This window comes from Notothenia coriiceps, unplaced genomic scaffold (genome assembly GCF_000735185.1).
Source record: "Notothenia coriiceps isolate Sejong01 unplaced genomic scaffold, NC01 NC01_scaffold00037521, whole genome shotgun sequence".
In the NCBI taxonomy this organism is placed as follows: domain Eukaryota; kingdom Metazoa; phylum Chordata; class Actinopteri; order Perciformes; family Nototheniidae; genus Notothenia; species Notothenia coriiceps.
The window spans coordinates 7,621-27,887 of NW_011370222.1; the positions used below are offsets into that span (position 1 = coordinate 7,621).

The 20,267-nt window shown below is 39.8% G+C and overlaps 2 protein-coding genes across 3 annotated transcripts in view; both read left to right on the top strand.

Moving 5' to 3' along the window:
• The window catches only part of LOC104967685 (RAB, member RAS oncogene family like 6), a 22,598-nt gene extending 6,931 nt beyond the window's left edge, over positions 1 to 15,667 (top strand). For both annotated transcript variants that reach the window (XM_010797198.1, XM_010797199.1), the window contains 10 exons: positions 2,508 to 2,648; positions 3,391 to 3,496; positions 3,696 to 3,799; positions 4,856 to 5,217; positions 6,112 to 6,259; positions 6,911 to 7,099; positions 9,681 to 9,921; positions 12,186 to 12,372; positions 13,178 to 13,236; positions 13,319 to 15,667. In XM_010797198.1, coding sequence (XP_010795500.1) covers positions 2,508 to 2,648; positions 3,391 to 3,496; positions 3,696 to 3,799; positions 4,856 to 5,217; positions 6,112 to 6,259; positions 6,911 to 7,099; positions 9,681 to 9,921; positions 12,186 to 12,372; positions 13,178 to 13,236; positions 13,319 to 13,510 — 1,729 coding nt within the window. In that variant the 3' untranslated portion in view covers positions 13,511 to 15,667. The remainder of the gene's footprint in view (positions 1 to 2,507; positions 2,649 to 3,390; positions 3,497 to 3,695; positions 3,800 to 4,855; positions 5,218 to 6,111; positions 6,260 to 6,910; positions 7,100 to 9,680; positions 9,922 to 12,185; positions 12,373 to 13,177; positions 13,237 to 13,318) is intronic.
• A 427-nt stretch (positions 15,668 to 16,094) lies between these two features.
• The window catches only part of imp4 (IMP U3 small nucleolar ribonucleoprotein 4), a 12,618-nt gene continuing 8,445 nt past the window's right edge, over positions 16,095 to 20,267 (top strand). Inside the window, exons 1-4 of the mRNA XM_010797200.1 lie at positions 16,095 to 16,242; positions 18,190 to 18,298; positions 18,385 to 18,468; positions 18,571 to 18,680. Of these exons, the coding sequence (XP_010795502.1) occupies positions 16,240 to 16,242; positions 18,190 to 18,298; positions 18,385 to 18,468; positions 18,571 to 18,680 (306 nt within the window). The 5' untranslated portion in view covers positions 16,095 to 16,239. The remainder of the gene's footprint in view (positions 16,243 to 18,189; positions 18,299 to 18,384; positions 18,469 to 18,570; positions 18,681 to 20,267) is intronic.

The window sequence follows — 20,267 nt, forward strand, 5'->3', positions numbered from 1 at the left end:
GCCAGATCACGGGCTCACAGGGGCCCGGCTTGCACAGCATGGCCCTAGGCTCTGGAACACTCTGCCTCCATGTGAGGTCGAGCACCAACTAGGTTTTTACATTACTCTTAAAACACACCTTCTTCTCCTGCCTTCTACAGAGCGGAGCACAACTCCTGACATTTCCTGTGTGTGACTTTTATTTATCTTTGCTAGTTGTAATTTATTGTCTTCTGTTATCTATTTGTAGTAAAGTGTGTATTTATTGCCTGCCACACAGAGCACTCTCGACAAAAATCGTTTTTTAAAATGTCTATATAAATCAACTTTATTTGAATTCCGCTAGGATATTTTCCATTGCCAGAGTCAATGTCCGGTAATGGTTTTACCGGACAAATTTGAATGTAACGCGTCATGTCAATTTATTGTATGTGGCAGTTTCCATTACAGGTTTTGACCAGGACTATGACCGATTACGGTTTAACTCAGTTAATGGGAGTATATTTTATATTGTTCAGTTTATAATCGTAACGATCGAAAAGTTCACATTCATTTTTCAATAAATGATTCCAAAAACCAACAATAATTATTACATTCAAAGAAACTACTCGTGTAGTTAATAAGTATCATTATTTCAAACGTTTACATTAATTTGAATAATAAACACGTGAGAGAACGGAATCGCCTCTCCTCCCTCTCTCACTGCAGCCCGTCAGTTTCTCATGCAATACGCTAAACAGAGGGGTGGGGCCTTCAGTGATCATGCAGAGCTAATAACGCCGTCTACGTCAGACTCAGCAGCTGATCTGATCCTCTCCATACACAAAAAAACAAAAGAAGCGTCCGGTATCACTTCACCTCGCGTTTATGTCCATATTCATCAGATCCAGCTCTCCTGATCGTCTTGCACATCTCAGAAGACCCGATCAAACTATTAAAGAGTGAATATCGGAACCGATAATAGACACAGTTCGAGTATAGACATCACTATAACACGGACATTATGACCGCAGGTTTTGAATTTACCGGTTCTTAATAAATGCTACCAGCTAAAAACTGGGTAATGTACCGGCCCTAATGGAAACCCTGATATAGTATATATATATATATACCTATATATATAGGGCCGGGACGCAGATTAAAAAAATTAATCTAATTAATTACAGCGGCTTTGTAATTAATTAAATACGCAATTTAATCCGCACTTTTTTAATCGCATATAAATATTGACCCTGAGAACAGTGGAGAAGCAATTTTTTCACATGGATTAGTATACCATTGAATAATGACTGAATACATACTTAAGCAACAAAACATTGTTTATTTTTTTCAAGGCTAATACTTAACAAAGACACAGAAAAGTGAAATTTTTGCCATAAAGTGGTTAGCAATACATATTAGGATACAGTACATTTCAGAGATTCAGGTAGACTATAGTAGGTAGCCTTCTGGTAAACTATAACACTTGTTTTTTGGAAGTATAACACAATACTTTCATACCTTCAGAACATTGGAAACCCTGACTATTTAGAAAACATCTCTGTTGCTTCAAGAGGGCCATAACAACTTTGTTGATTTACACAAGTTGATTAAAAAATCTAATCAATTTCAGTCCAACTCTCTCAATAACCTTTCGGAGCCAAAAAATAAACAGTTTCAACATAAATGAGTTGCACAACACGTAAAAATAGTTACATAGTGTACATTTAAAATAAAAAATATCTTTCAATATCTGATGAAAAATAAAATTCTCTGTGCATAGGCCACTGTTTGATCAACGGAATTGGTGTGGGTCTGTATTGAGTCGGGCTAACGTCACGCTAGCTTCTACGCCAGCTGCTACTATGTTTTGCATTGAGGTGATACTTGGAGGCTTGATGTGCTGCCGGTGATAATGCGAATCCTTTTTTGCAATAATTTGGCAAACAACTGTGCTCTTATCAGACTCGGTCCCTCCGTCCGTTTTTTAAACAAAATGTCCATCCACGGGCCAACAAAATGCGGTCTCATGACAGCTTCTTTTTCCCGTTTTTCCCCCACACGTTTTGAACTATTGTTCCACATGTGGGTTTGTTGGTTGTCTGAAGTAAGTGAACGTTAGTTGGTGCTCCAGTAAATAATCGGTACCCCTGAAACTCATCCAGTGAGAAACGTTCCGCGGTGCAAAAAATAAGTATGCGATTAAAATGCGTTAATTTTTGCGTGTAATTAATTAATCTTAATTAACGCGTTAAAGTCCCGGCCCTACCCTATATATATATATATATATATATATATATATATATATATTAAGCGACTTTGAGACTTGAAAAGCGCTATATAAATTCAATTTATTATTATTATTATTATTATAAGTATGCACCTTGACCATGTTATATAACTTTTAAACAACAAAATAAATGAGTCTCACTGATATGTGAAATTCTTTGAGATGCACCATTTCGTCCTCCTCTGAACTGAGACTCACTGATTTGATTTCTGATTTTCTTCACATCCCTCCACAGATGAATATGATTTGTCATTTGCAGGACTTTTAACTACATCCTGAGGGAGCTGCCCAAAGTACCCACCCACGTGCCGGTGTGTGTGTTGGGAAACCACCGGGACATGGGCGAGCATCGTGTCATCCTCCCTGATGACATCAGAGACCTGATCGCTGGACTCAACAGGTAGATAGATGTCAGCACTAAATGTTAGTGATGAAAGAGGAAACCCTCTGAAGCTTCAGAGATTTCCTTCTATTTGTAACAAAAAGTATTCCAATCTTTGTGGGCACAAACGCGAGAACACAGTGACACCTGGTGGGATGATTGTATAGCAGTAACACTGCACTGCTGATATAAAGGGGTTTAGTCTCATGAGAGAAATACAACTTCAACAAGCCATGTTACAAAAATATACTGTATTTATATCCAAAAGTCACATGTTAAATATTGTTCTTACATGATATATACAGTGAGTGTGCACTGTAGTCTTATGTGTATTAACCTATATATTGGTATTCATTTAATATAATAATGTTTCCCTGTATAAGGCAAAAAAGAAAACTGAGTTAAGTGGTTAAAAAAAAGAATCCTGGGGTTTCAGACTTCAAATAATTAATAAAAAAACTCATATTCCTTTCACTCCTTCCAACTTTTTTTAATCAAAAGTAGGCCTCTGCTTCAGTATATGTAGGCCTTGAGCTGAAGAAAGTTATTTGAAGAGATACGGCGTGGTCTGCGTAATTATTCATATATATAATATTCATATATATATTGCATTATGCACAAGTCTATTGAAAAACTACTTTTAAATCTCCATATTACGGTAATCACATATAATATTTGACCAGAATTATGATAATGTTTTACACGGAAACACTGATAAGAATGTACTGCACATGTTAGAGAAACTTCTTGTGTTTTACAGGCCAATGGGAGCATCTTACATCCATTATGCTGAGTCCTCCATGAAGAATGGCTTTGGTCTGAAATATCTGCACAGGTTCTTCAACATCCCCTTCCTGCAGCTACAGGTATGTCCTCCCTTCCTGTGCTGGTTAATGATGGTCTTAATCTGCTTTAAATCAATGGGGACACCAAGATTGTCTCGTGTGATATTTAGGGCCTAAAGTGTGTGTGTGTGTGTGTGTGTGTGTGTGTGTGTGTGTGTGTGTGTGTGTGTGTGTGTGTGTGTGTGTGTGTGTGTGTGTGTGTGTGTGTGTGTGTGTGTAGAGGGAGACCCTCCTGAGGCAGCTGGAGACCAACCAGCTGGACATGGATGCCACTCTGGAGGAGCTGTGTGTCCAGCAGGAGACTGAAGATCAGAACTATGAGATGTACTGTCAGCTTTCTTTCTCTCTCACACTGTTTTCCACCCAGAGCTTCTGTAGTTCTGAGGCTCAGAACACTCTATAGACCGTAGCTGTTGAATTCTACACCTATGTATGACATTTCCTTCAGCTCAGTTTTCTGGTCTTATCGTGAGAATATATACTTTTCTTTTTCTCAAGAATTCCTTATTAGAGGAAAAGTTGCCGTTATGACTGTCAGCTAATCAAGGCTCTGTGTTTGAAAACAAACACAACAACATGAGTTAAGACACTTTCATTGCAATTGAAATAATGATGTGATCATTTCACGTTTCTTGTAAGGGCAATGAGTTCCTCCTCACAGACAGTTTTGTGAATGAGTAATCTTTTTTGAATTTGCATTTTGAGAAATAATATGATTGCAGGGCATACACAACTAAAATAAATGAAATGAAATAAAATAACAATCCACAAATCAGAAAAAAGTTAATACTGATAATATAAGATTGACAGATACTCAATCATTATCATAAGTACATCAATTGTTATATCTAACCGGAGAGTCATTAGTAATGTTTTGCTGGTATACCTCACCAATTTCTTTTTCATCTGTCGTCAAAAATACTAACGTTTCAAAATTCTAATGGTATTTTTTTGCATTCTATTAATTTACAAGATCCTTTCTTTTAGAGCTATTTGATTATAATCATTCAACCAATTCCTTCCCAATTGTGAGAGGGAGATTTTATTTGGAGAAATACTGAAAAATAGTGGACAATTCTCTCAAAGCTATTTCCCAGAAACCACTAAAAGCTGTACATAATAAAACATATCTGACTATGGCTTGCCTTTTAGTATTTCAAGTTACATTTTACTCTGAATTTGGGTTTTATTAAAATATTGAATTATATTTGTATTTTAGTAATCTTCTAGCCTATATAAAAAACGTTGTAAAGACAAATAAAGTGTCCATAAGGGCTTTCGCTGAACCCTTCCCACAGTGCAGCCCCTGCTCTGCTCCCAGCCTCACATAGTCCTGCAGGTGAAGCTCAGTCTAGAACTGCTCTGTTGTGTTTCCTGCAGTTTCCTGGAGAATTTGGAGTCTCGCAGTAAAGGCTTTGGCTCTCCCGGTCCAGCTAACGGTCAGAGTCCCTCCTCCGGCTCCCAGTCCCCCATCGTCCCCCCCAGCGGAGCCTCTACAGGCAGCTCCAGCCCCAGCACCCCTCAACCCCCCCTACCCCCCCAGGTGCTCCCCCAGTCACCAGCTGTGTCTGCCTCCCTCCCTCCACCTCCGTCCCCGGCTTCTCCTGCTGTTGAGTCAAAGCCTCTGGCCCTCGCTCCCGATGACCTTCAGGCCCCGGCTGCGCCCGGAGCTTCAGGCCCCCAGAAACGTGGCTTCATGTCCCGCTGGTTTGGTTCCACTGCTGCTGAGGCTCCTGCCACAGGTGAGTCTTTTCTACAAGAGTGGTGCAGTGGTGACGTGTTTTTGTAGGCCGACCCGGCAATAGCATCACAGAGAGCTCCCACGACAAAAGGAAAAGTGATTGTCCTATTGGAAGCTAACGTGAAGCTATAAACTAACTACAGCTCATTACCACCGCTAAGCTAAAGGCAGTCTTGTGTCAGCGTGATGACGTTTTGTAGTTTCTCAACATTTACGAATGCGGAAGTAAGCATGGCAGGGCTCCCTCAACAAAAATAAATGAAATGTTTCATTGGATTGCTGGAATTTTGCTGAAAATAAGATCTATGATACACATTTCTGAGACGTACATGATTTTTTCAGCAGGATAATCTCCTCTTTACACTTTTATGATTGCAATCGCTAGAAATAAAGGTCAAACGTTAGCCTCTAAAGGAACTACATCCCGGTCACAGCACTTCACATCACCACCGCTAAGCTAAAGGCTGCTAATGTACGGTATGTTGATGTTGTGCATTGTTAGAAACCGCTGTCCTTACAACACAGGAGCTTCAGACATCCACCAGTGGGTTATTTACTGGCGTATTTGATGTTGTAGATAAGATCTTTAATGAATGAGATAATGCTGTTGTGTCTCACTCCTTCAAGTTAAAAGGATTTTAGTGCTGAAGTTGATGGACATAAAACATCAGATGGTTGATTCATAAGCAGTAAATTGTATAATTGTAACTGGCAAACTGTGTTTATTTTTAGATCACAGTTGTAGCCATATGTAAATCAAGTTAAAAGCAAGTAGTCCCAGTGACTCTGTGAAATGCAGAACTTGAGAATGTCTGGACGGTTGCTGATTGTCATGTGACTTCACGCTTCGATTGTGGTTTCATACGGTGGATTTGTTTGGCTGTGTTTCCTTCAGACGAGCCTCCTGCTCTGGTGTGTCCCGGTAAGGTTCACAGTGTGGATGATTTTGTGCCGGATGAGAGACTGGATAGAAGCTTCCTGGAGGACAGCCTGCCCTCCAAAACCAAGGCCCCCCCGCCCGCTACAGCTGTGGACAGTGACAGGTCAGATGCTTACACACACTTTCATTAGGTATCAGAATCAGAAATCCTTTATTTGTCCTGCAGCGGGGACATTACAGCAAAAGTGACATAGCAAGTTTGGTAATCCACATTTGACCTTTTTTTACACAAACATTGAAATTAGCTTCAACATGATCAGAAAAAAGGCTTTTTTTATTGTTTTATTTTAAGAATACACTTTATTTACTGAAACTTTTCTCTTATAAACATAATATATGTCTTTAACTTTTTTTATTTAATTTCTCTTAAATACTATACTCTGGCTTGATTCAAACAATTTGAAAAAAAACACTTTACCATGACTTTTTGATAAACTATACTATGATTTTATGAATAAAAAAATGAATAAAATACTATGCTATGACTTTCCAATGACTTTAAAAAAAACATTCTGTACTATGTTTTTGATGACTTATAAATATATATGTATACCAATACTTTTTCGATATACTATAGTATAACTTTTGTTTTACATTTTTGAACACACTATACTTTGAATTTTGATGACTTTTTTGAAATAATACAGGAGAGAGGTGTGTGTGTGCATCGGTTGTCACTGAGGCTCTGGTGCTTTACAATGGCAGAGGCTGTCACTGAGTGGAGGTATAAAAGTGATTTCCTGTCCTGTCTCAGTGATGGTGAAGGCAGAGGGAACCCCATGGTGTCTGCTTTCCAGGATGAGCTGGACCCTGACGACACTGAGCCCAGCCTCCCCCAGCCTAAGAGCCTGCCCCTCAGGAAAGACGTCGCTCTGACCAGCGACGAGGAAGCCCCCCCCGTCACACAGGACCAAGACTTGGACAGTGAGCCTGAGCTCAAAACGTAAGTCCTTTCTCAGGATCACACTGACGTACACTATGTTGTGTTAGTGAAGGTCTGTCAGAGAAAGCCTTAATTAAAGTTAACCAACCTGCGGATTACTATTTTTGTTTCTCTCCCACACCCTCCCTGAAACGCCTCCATTGGACTCCTTTGTTTACTTCCCTAACAAAATGACATCACTATGTAACTATCGGCTAGCGACCAACATATTGTACATAATGGGGCGGGACATCTCTAAGCGGTTGACCAATCACAACAGAGCCGGCCAGCTAACCAATCAGAGCAGACTGGGCTCTGGTTTCAGACAGAGGGTGAAAAGAGGTGCTGCAGCACAGGCAGTATGAGGAAAATAAAGAGCTTTTTGAACATTAAAGCATGGAGACATGTCCCAGTTAGGGATGGGTATCGTTTGAAATGTATCGATTCCGGTTCTGCTTATCGATTCCGGTTCTTATCGATTCCCCGTTTCGATTCCAAAATTGTAAAAGAAAGAGGTCCAACATTTAGACAACAAACATATCTTTATTCTTTTAACAGGGTGTCCGCGGGGTCTTAAAAAGTATTAAAAGTTGATAAATCAATTTAGCGAAAATTAAGGCTATTAAAAAGTATTAAACGGCATTTTCCAAGGTATTAAGAAGTCCCACAGCAACGACAACATGAAACACCCTTTAATTTACTGAATCGACATGTCGGGAAACCCCCTCAAGGCGGCCCCATGCATAGCGCCGTAAAATGCTGCTTCTTATTTTAAGTTTCGTTGCCTTGCTCCGCTCTGTGGGGGGGTCCAAGGTGGGTAGACCGGCATACGCAATGCTCTGGGGGTCCAACGGCTCCGTGTGTAAGCCCTATATGATCATTTTCTGATAACGATGAAATAGCCCTTCTCCCTCTCCCCACGTCTCCTGCTGCTGCTGGGCTGTCAGAAGAGGGGGAGGAAAAGAGAGGCAGGCACCGTTTATTAAATATTATTATACAGAGAACAGAGTCGTTATCAATTTGTTTTAAAGCTCAATAAATAACAAAGACGACCTCTGATCGGCACTTTTCTAATTTTGTACGGAAGATTTCAACTTTAACAGACATGTTGACCGGCGGAACATTTTTTTTAACGGAAACTCTGCCGCACGGTTCCCTCGTCCCTTGGAAGAGGCCGAGAGGTGGGTGTTTTTCATCTGCTGGTGGACTACCTGAGAGATATACAGCAGGAGAACACGCCGTCCACCGCGGAGAATAAACAGAAGGGCAACCATGGCAACCATGCTCCGGGGTCTTCTTCGCTGCTTTTGGTGTATTTTGTGGCGGAGCAGGCGCTACTGTAGCAAGGCCTGGCATATGTCACGTAACAGCGTTTCAGCATTTTCCAAGCGGGTNTTGTTTTGTTTATTGGTCAAATACTGGTTTCTAATGGTTTCTGAGGAGTTTTACTGGAATGAAAGAGCACAGAGTACAGAATCAACAAAGCAGCATACTGCATTAAACCTGACCTTCACAGAGAGGTTGAAGTTCATGTGGAGAGGAGGCTTCAGTAGTCTGTCTGCACTCTGTTTAGTTGTGCTATCTTATCAATATAGTAAATGTGAGGTAAAGTGTGTTGCCAATGTAACCGGTTAGAACTCAAAGTTAGGATGAGGTCTTAAAATGTATGGAAAGGGTCTTAAAAAAGGACTTAAAAGGTATTAAATTTGACCTCAGGATTCCTGCATATACCCTGTTTAAGCTTTAACTGACATTTTTACAAATAAAAAATATACATGCAATACAAATGTATTGCACAATAGCTGTGCTTTATTGTAACTGAGCCTGTGCCAAGCTATTAACTTGCCACAGTCATTACACTGTGCCTTCTCTTTCTTCTTTTTTAGTGTAGTGGAGCCTCACTTTAGAGCGTTTACAGCGATCCATCTTTGTTGTTATGAAGTGACTGAGCTCTTGAACTGTCTACGGGAGGGCGGGGGGAGCCTCGCTGCGGGGCAACTGTGGACCTCTGTCGCCTGTCAGCGCAACTTACATGATATCGTTTAAAAAGAAATTAAGGGCGGTGCCGGCCGTCAGCGTATCGTTTTTTTGTTTATTTTAGTGCAGATCGTCCAGTGTTTCACCCAAGGGAACATTCAGAATGACATTCACAGTATCAGGGATGGAATTAAGACGGCAACTCTTTCACCTTTTGTGGTGTTCACAAGAAAATTTGGTGCTGGAGAGACTTGCTACTTCTTATTTAAAAAGCTCCCTCCACTTCTCATCAGGAACACATAGTCACGTATTCCACATGAATGCATCTCTGCTGTTTCATTCTTTGTGGCTTCATTGTGCCCACTTTATGTGACTCCATATCACAATTTACTGGAGAAATTGGACTAGATTAGTTACAATGCAAATACATGACCTGAGCTGTGAGTCACTTAAGATGTAGCCGAGAAGGCTGTTGACTTCCTGTTGTATGTCAATTTAAAAAAGATACTAATGTGCTGAATTAAAACTCCATAATGTAAAAAATCTCTAGTGGAAGTCAGTGAACAAAATGAACAAATAAGCGAAATAGAGAATATAAACAAATATTAATTTCCCCCTGTTTCAGGCCTGTGATCAACATCCCTAAACTCAAGGTGGCATCCAAAGCTCCAGAGGCCATCTCCCTCACTCTCACTCCGGCAGCAGAGCAGTTGCCACGGCAGCAAGCCAAGAAGAAAGGCAGCTCCCCCAGAGCCGAAGACTCCGATACGGACCCAGAGGCTCCTGCAGCCCATCAGATGCTCTCCTTCATCATGGACGACCCCGACTTTGAGTCTGAAGCGTCAGATACCCCAAAAGTTACCAAGGTACAGGCACAGCATGACAACAGATTCACTCAGTTCACTGTTTACTGCAGGAAGCAGGACATTTGACCTGTTTACACATACTAGGGGTGCAACAGTATACGTACCCGTACCAAAATTATTCGGTACGGGCCCTTCGGTTCGGTATACGTGTGTACCGAAGTGTACCGAACGAATATAACGTTAAACGTAAAAAATTGAGAACGTGAACAACTTCTTGGAAGTAATCTCAGGTGCTGCGTCGCAGCATTCAGAGTAATTTGCTCACATTGGGTTCAACGCGTCATAGAGCGAGCAAGTCATTTCATTGGACGAGAGGCATACTTTGAGAGCTGGTCACAGGGATGCGTTCAAATGTAGTCAGTAGTTTGAGGAAATGGCGAACGCAGATAAAGTTGAGCTCGAAAATCCTCCAGCATCATTGAAGTCTCCGGTTTGGGAGCATTTTGGTTTCGCAGTTACGAACAAGGATGACGGACAAAGACAGGTGGACCGAACCAAAGCTGTTTGTCGGCATTGTTCAACTAAAATTGGTTACGCGGCTGGCAATACATCAAACTTTCACACTCATTTGAAAAGGCATTACTCGAACGTGAATATCAGCGGTACCAAAAGAAAAAAGACTGAAGTGCAAACCCAACTCCCACTAGCATTTAAGCCTCCACCACTCGCAAAAAGTTCAGACCGAGCCAAAGCTATTACAAACGCCAAATATCCTTATGTTGCCATGTTAGCAAAGTGCTACCTGGCTGTATCTGCTACCTCTGTCCCTAGCGAGAGGGTGTTCTCCACAGCAGGGGACTTTGTTAGTGCCAGCAGATCTGCCCTTTCGGCAAGCAATGTGGACAAGTTCATTTTTCTTTAAAAAAACATGAAAATACAATGACAAGCAAGTCATAATGTCAAACTGGCTGCTTAGGTGAGTACTAGTACGTACAGTAAGTTCAAATACAGATTATTTCAGTTCATCGAAATGCTGCACCTTAATGTTTATTTTATTATATTTTGTATTTATTTGAGTGAATATTCACAGTTTAATAATAATTAAAAACCCAAAACTAATAGATTATGTTTTGTGAGTACTAGTACAGTAAAGTTCAAATACAGATTATTTCAGTTCATCGAAATGCTGCACCTTAATGTTTATTTTATTATATTTTGTATTTATTTGAGTGAATACATTATTCACAGTTTAATAATAATAATTAAAAAAAACAAGAAATACGTTATGTTTTGTGATAATTTTTTCTGCTGTACCGAAAACGTACCGAACCGAACCGTGACCTAAAAACCGAGGTACGTACCAAACCGAAATGTTTGTGAACCGTTACACTCCTAACACATACTATGAAACTATTTAGCATTAAACAATAATCAAGACAAGTTTTAACACCAAATGTAAATATACAAACAATCCTAAATTACTTCAGACAATGAATACATGACAATATATGACAAACTACAGTGTATTATATTTTAAAGTGAATGGCTGTGCAGGTGTGCAAAATATCTTCAGAGAGCTGAGCAGGAACATGGCTCACAGTATTAAAAAAGAACAAAATGATGTAATGCATAATGTTTGTAGGTTGGATAAAATTAAATGGACACAATACTAATATTCTGACTTACGCACCACTCCGAGTGGTGCAGGAATGAGTCCTAAATAAAATATGTCAATAAATATTCTACTGGTGAATGTCTTACACTAAGTATCATAAACAGTGCTTGAATTGGGCCGGTACTCACCGGTACGCAGTACCGGCACTTCCCTAGAGGGTGTCAGGTCCACTCCCCACTTATAAAAAATAGCACTTTACCCCTGCACCCCCTCTAATCTCAGATGCACCCTGAGTCATTTTGTTTAAGTACAGTGAGCCTTTCTAAAATATACAGTAAAGAGACAAACCCACCAGCATTATAGAATATACTATGACTTTGAGCCACATTCTTGTTTTTGGGCTGTATAAATAAATTGACTTGAAACAGTTGCTGATTTAGGGTACTGGCACCTTTTTTATTCCAATTCAAGCACTGATCATAAATGTGTGTTTGCCACAGATCTAATTTTCTGCTATATTCGGAAATCCAACCCGTTTTAGTTGAGGGAGCAATTGCGATGCAAACTTCCGGGTAGCCCTTGAACAATGACTGCACCACTCTATTTTAGTTGCGTTTCTGTCACACTGTACATCAAAAGCTTGTTTTTCCGAAGCTTTATTTGGGGAAACCAGGGGATTGATCATGTGTGGCTGCTCCCTTCCTCCCAGGACATATTTCCAGTCCGAGATGAGCTTCTGTCCGACCTGTCTGACGACGACTTGCAGGTATCCAAGGCGACAGAGCCTCTGAAGCCCACACCGATCTCCTTTAAACATAAGGACGACACCGACCTGTTCGGCCTCGGCTTCCAGGAAGAGGCTCCTGCAGCCAAGGAGAGCAGCGAGGAGCAGGAAGGCAAGTCCTGAGATGTCTGTCTACACATGTTTCTCATTAGGCGGCACACAAGTCTCCCCCTATGAGCTCACAATAATATATGCCCATCGTCAGTAAATCCTTGAGGGAATCTTTGAGGATATCACAATTTGATTTATTTTCCGGTTGCCCGTGTCTCCATAGAAACACAACAGCAATGTCAGCGCAGAGCCGTTTGTCATGTGAATGCAGCTTTACTCCTAACATTCTGTTTTTTCAACTTCATTTGAATATATAAGTCTAGCTCATAGAGTCCTGTTGTAAACCCGGAAATGTTGAGTACCCCAAAGTTTAATGGTACAGTACGGGTCCCAGCACATAGAAACTGCCAGATGCTAACTTGCATATGTTGGGCAATTTGCACAATTAGCATAAGTTGTGTTAATTGGCATTGATTCCGTTAGAGCCCATATTGACAATAGTGAATAAATTGCTTGGCAGACTTGGACAATTTTGGAAGTAATTGAGGATGCTGAATCCATCTGATTCTGACGGAATTAAATGATGGCATTTTCAGCCAGAAATGTTTTGCTCTTGGTGGGCTCAATTTGGAAGATTTAGGGGACTCTGGATCATTTGGATTGGACAGATTGCCTATTTATTTGAAAATAAATTGTCCACAGTAGAGGTCATCTGTTCATCTTGTGCCCCCTTTATCCAATGGTTGCACTACTACTCATAGTAGTCCAAATCAGCCCTCCAATGCTGGCAACTAGACTCTTTAAAGTGGGACCACTCTAGTCGTTCATCACTGTGAAACTTCTGTTTGTCTCCGCTTCTCTTTCAGAAAAAGAAAGTAAACACTCCTCCAAAGACAAGAAGAAAAAGAAGAAGAAAATCAAAGAGGTAACGTCTTTTTGTTGTTGTTTATACGACATATCTCTAAAAGACAGTAATATCAACACAATAAACATATTTCTGTTTTCAGGAGGACGAGAAAAACAAGAAGAAACACAAACACAAGAAAAAAGAAAAGGACGAAGGTGCAGCGGGAGACGAGAAAGAGAAAAAGAAAAAGCCATCCCGGAGCAAGAAAACCGAGGTGGACGATCTGGAGGACTTTCTGGGCGGAGGAGCAGCGTCCGTCAAAAGAGATGACGGAGATTATGAGGAACTATAGAAGCTCCTGTTCAGGGAGGAACAGCGGCGAGGCGAGGGTCCTTGTAAAAACCTTCTTGTTCCTTGACTTAAGAGCATAAAGCATCTCCAAGCCATACGTAACCCACATGGCTGCCAGTAACACGAGCGAGGAGCTCTTCTCCGGAGCGTTCCTTCTGATCGACTCCCCCCCATCTGCACTACTGCTGTCACTTCCATTCCAGCCAATAGGGAACGGCGAGAAAACCACGTGTACTGTAGTGAGTCCTGGTGATTGGCTCTTTGTACTTTGAGATGATTGAATATGTTGGCGTCTGTAAATACGGTTATCATTTGGAATTTGTTTTGGTCGCTGTGGTTATGGAGAGCATGCTTAAAGTGACAAGTGACACACTCCTGCTTTCTTTGTCTTTCTTTCCTAGGTGTTGGCTTCAGTGGCACGCTCAGTCTTGTGTCTCTAAATATAAACTCTGAGTGAGTGGATTTTGATTTTTTTAAGAAAAGACTTCCCAGGCTTCACTATCGGAGCACGTTCACACTAAGTGTTTTGTTTGGGGCTATTTTTTAAATGGTTTGTCAGGGTGGATCTAACATTCCCCTAATCTCCTAATGATTGTTCACTGTGTTTACATCTTCATGGGACAGTGAGTCTGACCCGTGTACTGCAGTCTGCCATGTCTCTTCTCCAAGTCACAGCAATAATGTAAGACTCTTAAAGACATTTGTTATCAACTGATCCCAGATCCTAGCTCTGTTTGTTGATGATCAGAACAATAGCATTTTTATTTATTTTATACATAGTATAAATTACAACATCATTGTTTATAATCATTTCTATACCACATACACACGAGCATTTCAAATACTGTATCTCTCTTAACATCGATGAACTGACCATACAATAACTGTAATATTAGCTCAAAAATAATGTAAATAAAATGTAATTATAATCAAATAAAACAATAAATGAATAAATAAAAAGGTGCGACACAAGCTCTGGTGTCGCAAAAGGCGCTTTTTTTTAAGAATAAACCTGCTTAGTGTGGACGTAATCTTGATGTGAATCCCTCCCCCCATGTCTTCGCTGGTGATTTTATGATTTCATCCACTGCTACCCTTTCAAAACAAACACACACTCCTCGTGTTTTCTGCAGTTGCCTTAAAGGAGGTCACTACAAGGGAAAGATGTGCCGCTATCCTCATGATCCATTTCAAGTGTTCTTACTGTAAAAGTGTTGGAATGTTGCCTTTTATTGGTCAAATGGAACGGACGTCCTCTCTGAAACCCTGTATGGAGATTGCAGTGAATCAGTGCATTGGTTTGTTTTGGTTTGATGCTCCATCCTTCTAAAGGAACATTATGGTAATGTGTTCAAATTTTCTCTGTAAGTAACATTTCCTCGTGCTTTTATCCTTGTTATTTATTGCCTCCATTATATTTTATTGTCAGGATTTAGACTATGCTGAAACACTTGCAGCTTTTAACAGATTGCCGTTCATATTTCACACCTGTAATACAGCCTCGGTACGTGGTGATAAGAACTACATACAGTACAGTACGGTTTCTTCCATAAATCCCTCAAATGTTTCAAATAAGAGAAGCATTCTTGCATCCAAGAGGAATAATGTGTATTTTTGTCTGACAGATTTCATACGGTTTCCATCTCCTGTGCATATGCTTACAAAGACGTGATGTTTGAGACTCCAAAGTTGAAACTATGCAGCATTGATCCTGAATACTGTGTGCTTTTTTTGTCTTTTGTCATGTGATTGAGGATAAATGCTGAAAGCACAGTTTCAAGCATGAGACTTCAGTGTACAGCAAGAAAAGAATGTTTAAAATATAGAAATAAATGTGTATATTTGAGGAGCTTTGTTCCAAAAATGATACATACACTGTGTGGAAATAATGCCGCTGACATCCTAAAGAAATATTCTGCTTTCCAAACTAATAACATTTCTGAGAGTGGGTGTGCACTTTGGAAATGTTTCCTCAAGGTATTTTTTCCAAATGGATGTATGACATTTTGTAATGAAAGCCTTCATTTATTTTTCACCCCCAATGACATGTTCCATATTTACACTGCAGTGAGTGTGGTTTGTCCAATAAATGCAAGCTTATTTCTTCATAAAGAACAAATCTTGTGTCTTTTAAACAAATAAAGACGTCTGTGGATAATTCTGTGCCTATGTTCATGGAGCTGGAATGAAGCCAGGCCTCTGGTTCCTCAACAAAGACCAGATGGTCGGCCGGTTGCCCTCAAGCAATCCGTGATGTTGGAATTCTATTTTCTAAAACAATTGTTGCATGAAAGGTTAGCGGTGTTTGACCTTTGAAACATGTTTTGCTAATGCTGTGAACGAAAGACTTAAATTAATGTGAATTGGTCATATTTGCTATAACTTGAGAGAGAGAGAGAATAGACAGGTATTTTCTGTTAGTTTTACTCGCTAGGGTGTACTTTGAGCGTTTGTGACTCTGCAGACCGTTTACATGCAGAAAAAGCTACATAACACACAAGGGGACGGGTAATAACCATGTAATAACCAGAAAAGCATGACATGGGACCTTTAAAATCCGTCGCAACAGACGGGGCTTGGGGTGTGCTTGAAACTCGGGCTTTTATTTTGAAAAGCTTTGAAATCAGTATCGAGCGTTCTCATTGGCTCCTCTGTCAGCCAATGAAGAAAGCCCTTGTACGAATGCCCTGCTTTCTCCATGTGAGAAGTGCTACATGCTAAATAATCATCATGGTAAGTTTAAAAAGCCTAACTCTAACATCTTATCACGTATTTTATTACGTATTTTACTATCTTTGTTTCGAAACTCGCATTAGCATTCGCGCTAACGATAGATGTGACGTAGTTTATGATACATTTGCGCGTGATGCAGTATCTTTATTCAATATAAACATCACAGTCTGGTCCACAGTTTATATCCTTTTATGTTTATGACGATATTTAGTTATATTATATTTATAGTTGCATAGCTTCCTTAGCTAACTTAATAAGCTATGTTTTTCTTTCTGTATGGAAATTGCTCTTTTTGGGACTGACACCAAGAACTGCATTTAGAAATCCTAATAATTACATTAACCTTTATTTTAAACTCAAATATCTTCTGAAACATGAATAATCCGACTACACCAAATCAAGTCATCATAAAGTACTCTGATGATAGTGGAATAATATCTCTGCTCAGTAACACAGACGACCCTGAGCTGCACCAACAGGCTGTAAATCAAGTGGTGGAGTGGACTGATAACAATGCTCTTGAGATCAACACCAAGAAAACTGAGGAAATCATTTTTGGCTCACCATCTGACTCCCATAAAGTCCCCATTGTCATCCATACAGATGAAATCAAGCTTCATACAAATACTTGGGTGTAATGATTGACCATCTGCTGTCATGGAAGGATCACATTGAATATCTGTGCAAAAGGACAAAACAAAGAATTTATTTTCTCCGCCGTCTTAGGTCTTTTGGGGCGAGCAGAGAAATTCTTCTGTTGTTCTTTACATCTGTGATCATATCCATTCCGCAGTACTGCAATACTACCTGGTACAAATGTTTGTCAGTAGCTTTAAAATCAAAACTGTTCCACCTGTTAAAAATCTGCTCAAAGATTGTTTGTCAACCCTGTCAGAGACTCTATGACTCAGCCTATCATAACAACCTAGTGAGGCTGTCCAACAACATCATCTCTGACCCAAACCATGTTCTGAACAGTGAATATGAACTGCTACCATCTAATCGGAGATACAGGATCCCACGTTTCAATAAAGTCAGACTGAAGCACTCCTTTGTGCATCAGTCAATCCTCACAGTAATTACAGAGCTGATCCCAGATCAAATGCACGCTGAAGGTTCTTTGAGCATGTTTTCTCTCACTGATTGTGCTGTTATGTTAAATGTTTGTTGTTTGTGTTTCATGTATTGTGTCTGGATACTTGTCTGTTGATGTTGGACATGGAGCTGCTTTTCAATTTCAGACTTGATCTAGCAAATAAAGTATTATCGTATCGTATCCTATCGTATACTTGTGTTCGGCATTAACACTACTCCACTTCACCAGGCAGCACTTTGTTAACATTGAAATTGGTGACTTATCATTACGGACATGGTTTACCTTATTTCATTGTGAGTTTCAACATGTAGTCATGGTGTCATGATACAAATCATTATTTATTGATTTCTGACTAGGACTGCACAATTTGGATTAAATACATAATTGAGATTATTTTTTAATGATATTCTAATAGCAATATGATTCACGATAATTGAGCGATTGATCATTTTTGCATCGTTTTTATTATCTTTGAAATGTATTTAAAATCAATCATCATCGTGTGTTTTTAGGATCTTCAACACACAAATGTATTTAGTTAAGACCCTAGATGAGAATCTGATTTTTTTTCATTTTTAATTCCTTTTTAACAAATATTGCACCTTCTGTGATTTGAATACCAATGTTTTATCTATGTGCAGCCCTATTTCTGATAATTCAACGTTGTATACTGAAAATGTCAAATTACACGTTATCACTCATTTTTAGCCATGGATGTGTACTTATTTGTCTTAATTTTTCTCCTATTATAACTAATGTGTTCTTTTTTTCCTCTATATGAAATAAAGGAATTCTGATTCTAATTATATAGTCAAAATTACGTTTGTGTATTTGGTGTCATATTGTTCCAGCTTCGTCGAGAAGTAAGACAGCGTCGAGAGTACCTGTACAGAAAGGCCCAGGAGGACCGGCTCCGCACCATCGAGGAGAAGAAGCAGAAGCTCAAGGGAGCACTTGAAGGTGGGAATCGGGCAGGATCACCGGTTCCATTGTGCCTGACCAAGCACCCATCCTGGTTTAACACGAGCTGTCCTTGTCCTTTGCAGAAAATCGTCTCCTCCCAACTGAAGTACGCAAAGATGCCCTGGAGCTGCAGAAACTACTGGAGTACGACGATGAAGGAGCAGAAGGTTTGTGTTATTATTCCCTCTTCTTATGAGCAGCGTCCTATTTCATGGATCAGTGTAGCCTTCAGTGTATTCATTGCTTTTGGTTGGCTCTTGTCTGTGAAGGTGTCAGCTCACACATGGATGATGAGTATAAATGGGCCGGAGTGGAAGATCCTAAAATCCTGGTGACCACCTCCAGAGACCCCAGCTCCAGACTCAAAATGTTCTCCAAGGTAAGGCCACTCTCTCTGGGATGAATTGCTCTGAGATCGCTAGAAAGCGGATGGGCTTGGAGATTGTGATTGTCAGCCTTTATTTTATGGGTCTTATCAAACATTACCATTCCACTCCATTAGTATATGTACAAACATACATACAGGTTGCGTTCGGATAGTTTAAAAATCAGCTCCTAAGTTCTAACCCTATCTCCTATCCCTTGACCTCTGAGTGAAACGTCACGGGGTTAAGGGATAGTGGATAGGAGAATTCAAAAGGACTTAGGAGAAGAGACTGCGGTACTTTAGAGAATCCGACTGCACTTTCACTATCCAACGTGTTTATGATGCGCCAGCGGACGTCATGGTGTGCGTCTGCTGCTGTGGAGAAACTATGGAAACTACAGTGTTCTATACAACGGACTACAACATGGATGTTTAATAAGAACGACAGACTACTGTAAACTCATCTAGAGACTCTGCACCGTGCTCTGATGCTGTTGCTTTATGCTTTATGAACAACAGAGAAACATATTCTTCATGACCAAAATTGGAATTTAAATAAAAAATGAAAGTGAAACTTATGCTCGTCACCCTCTCCCTCCGGTCCACATTAATACAAATGATCCCAAAACGTATGATTGTATGAACTATGAAAAGATCTTAAAATCAATACAAATGTATTTATTATAAACGTTAGTCTTTAACACCTATCACTGTGTATATCACCATTCAAACATCTTTTAAAAGTTGAACAAACCCCACACAGCTCAGTGAAATGTTGACTTNCTGATGCTGTTGCTTTATGCTTTATGAACAACAGAGAAACATATTCTTGATGACCAAAATTGGAATTTAAATAAAAAATGAAAGTGAAACTTATGCTCATCACCCTCTCCCTCCGGCCCACATTAATACAAATGATCCCAATACGTATGATTGTATGAACTATGAAAATATCTTAAAATCAATACAAATTTATTTATTATAAACGTTAGTCTTTAACATCTATCACTGTGTATATCACCATTCAAACATCTTTTAAAATATAATTATTTGAGAAACTGAGTACAGTAAAATATGACAAATACTGTATTAAAAGTGGAGAGCTGCGCAGATTCAAAAATAGATAACATGTTGTGCAGGATTTACAATATTAAAAAGAACAAGATATTTTTGAGTGTGCACCTTGATACAAATGTCCAATAATTCCACTGATGATCAGAGAACATTGGGAATGTAATCTGCTGCAGAGTCCTGCACGGGTCTGATTTTCAAGACCCGCTCCCGCCCCGCACCCGCGACGTGCAATACCGAACCCGCCCCGCTACCCGCACATATAGCCAATTAGTTCCGCAACCCGACCCGACCCGCCGGCAAAAGATCCCGCAACCCCGACCCGAACCCGCATATACAGGACTGTCTCAGAAAATTGAATATTGTGATAAAGTTCTTTATTTTCTGTAATGCAATTAAAAAAACAAAAATGTCATACATTCTGGATTCATTACAAATCAACTGAAATATTGCAAGCCTTTTATTATTTTAATATTGCTGATTATGGCATACAGCTTAAGAAAACTCAAATATCCTATCTCTAAATAT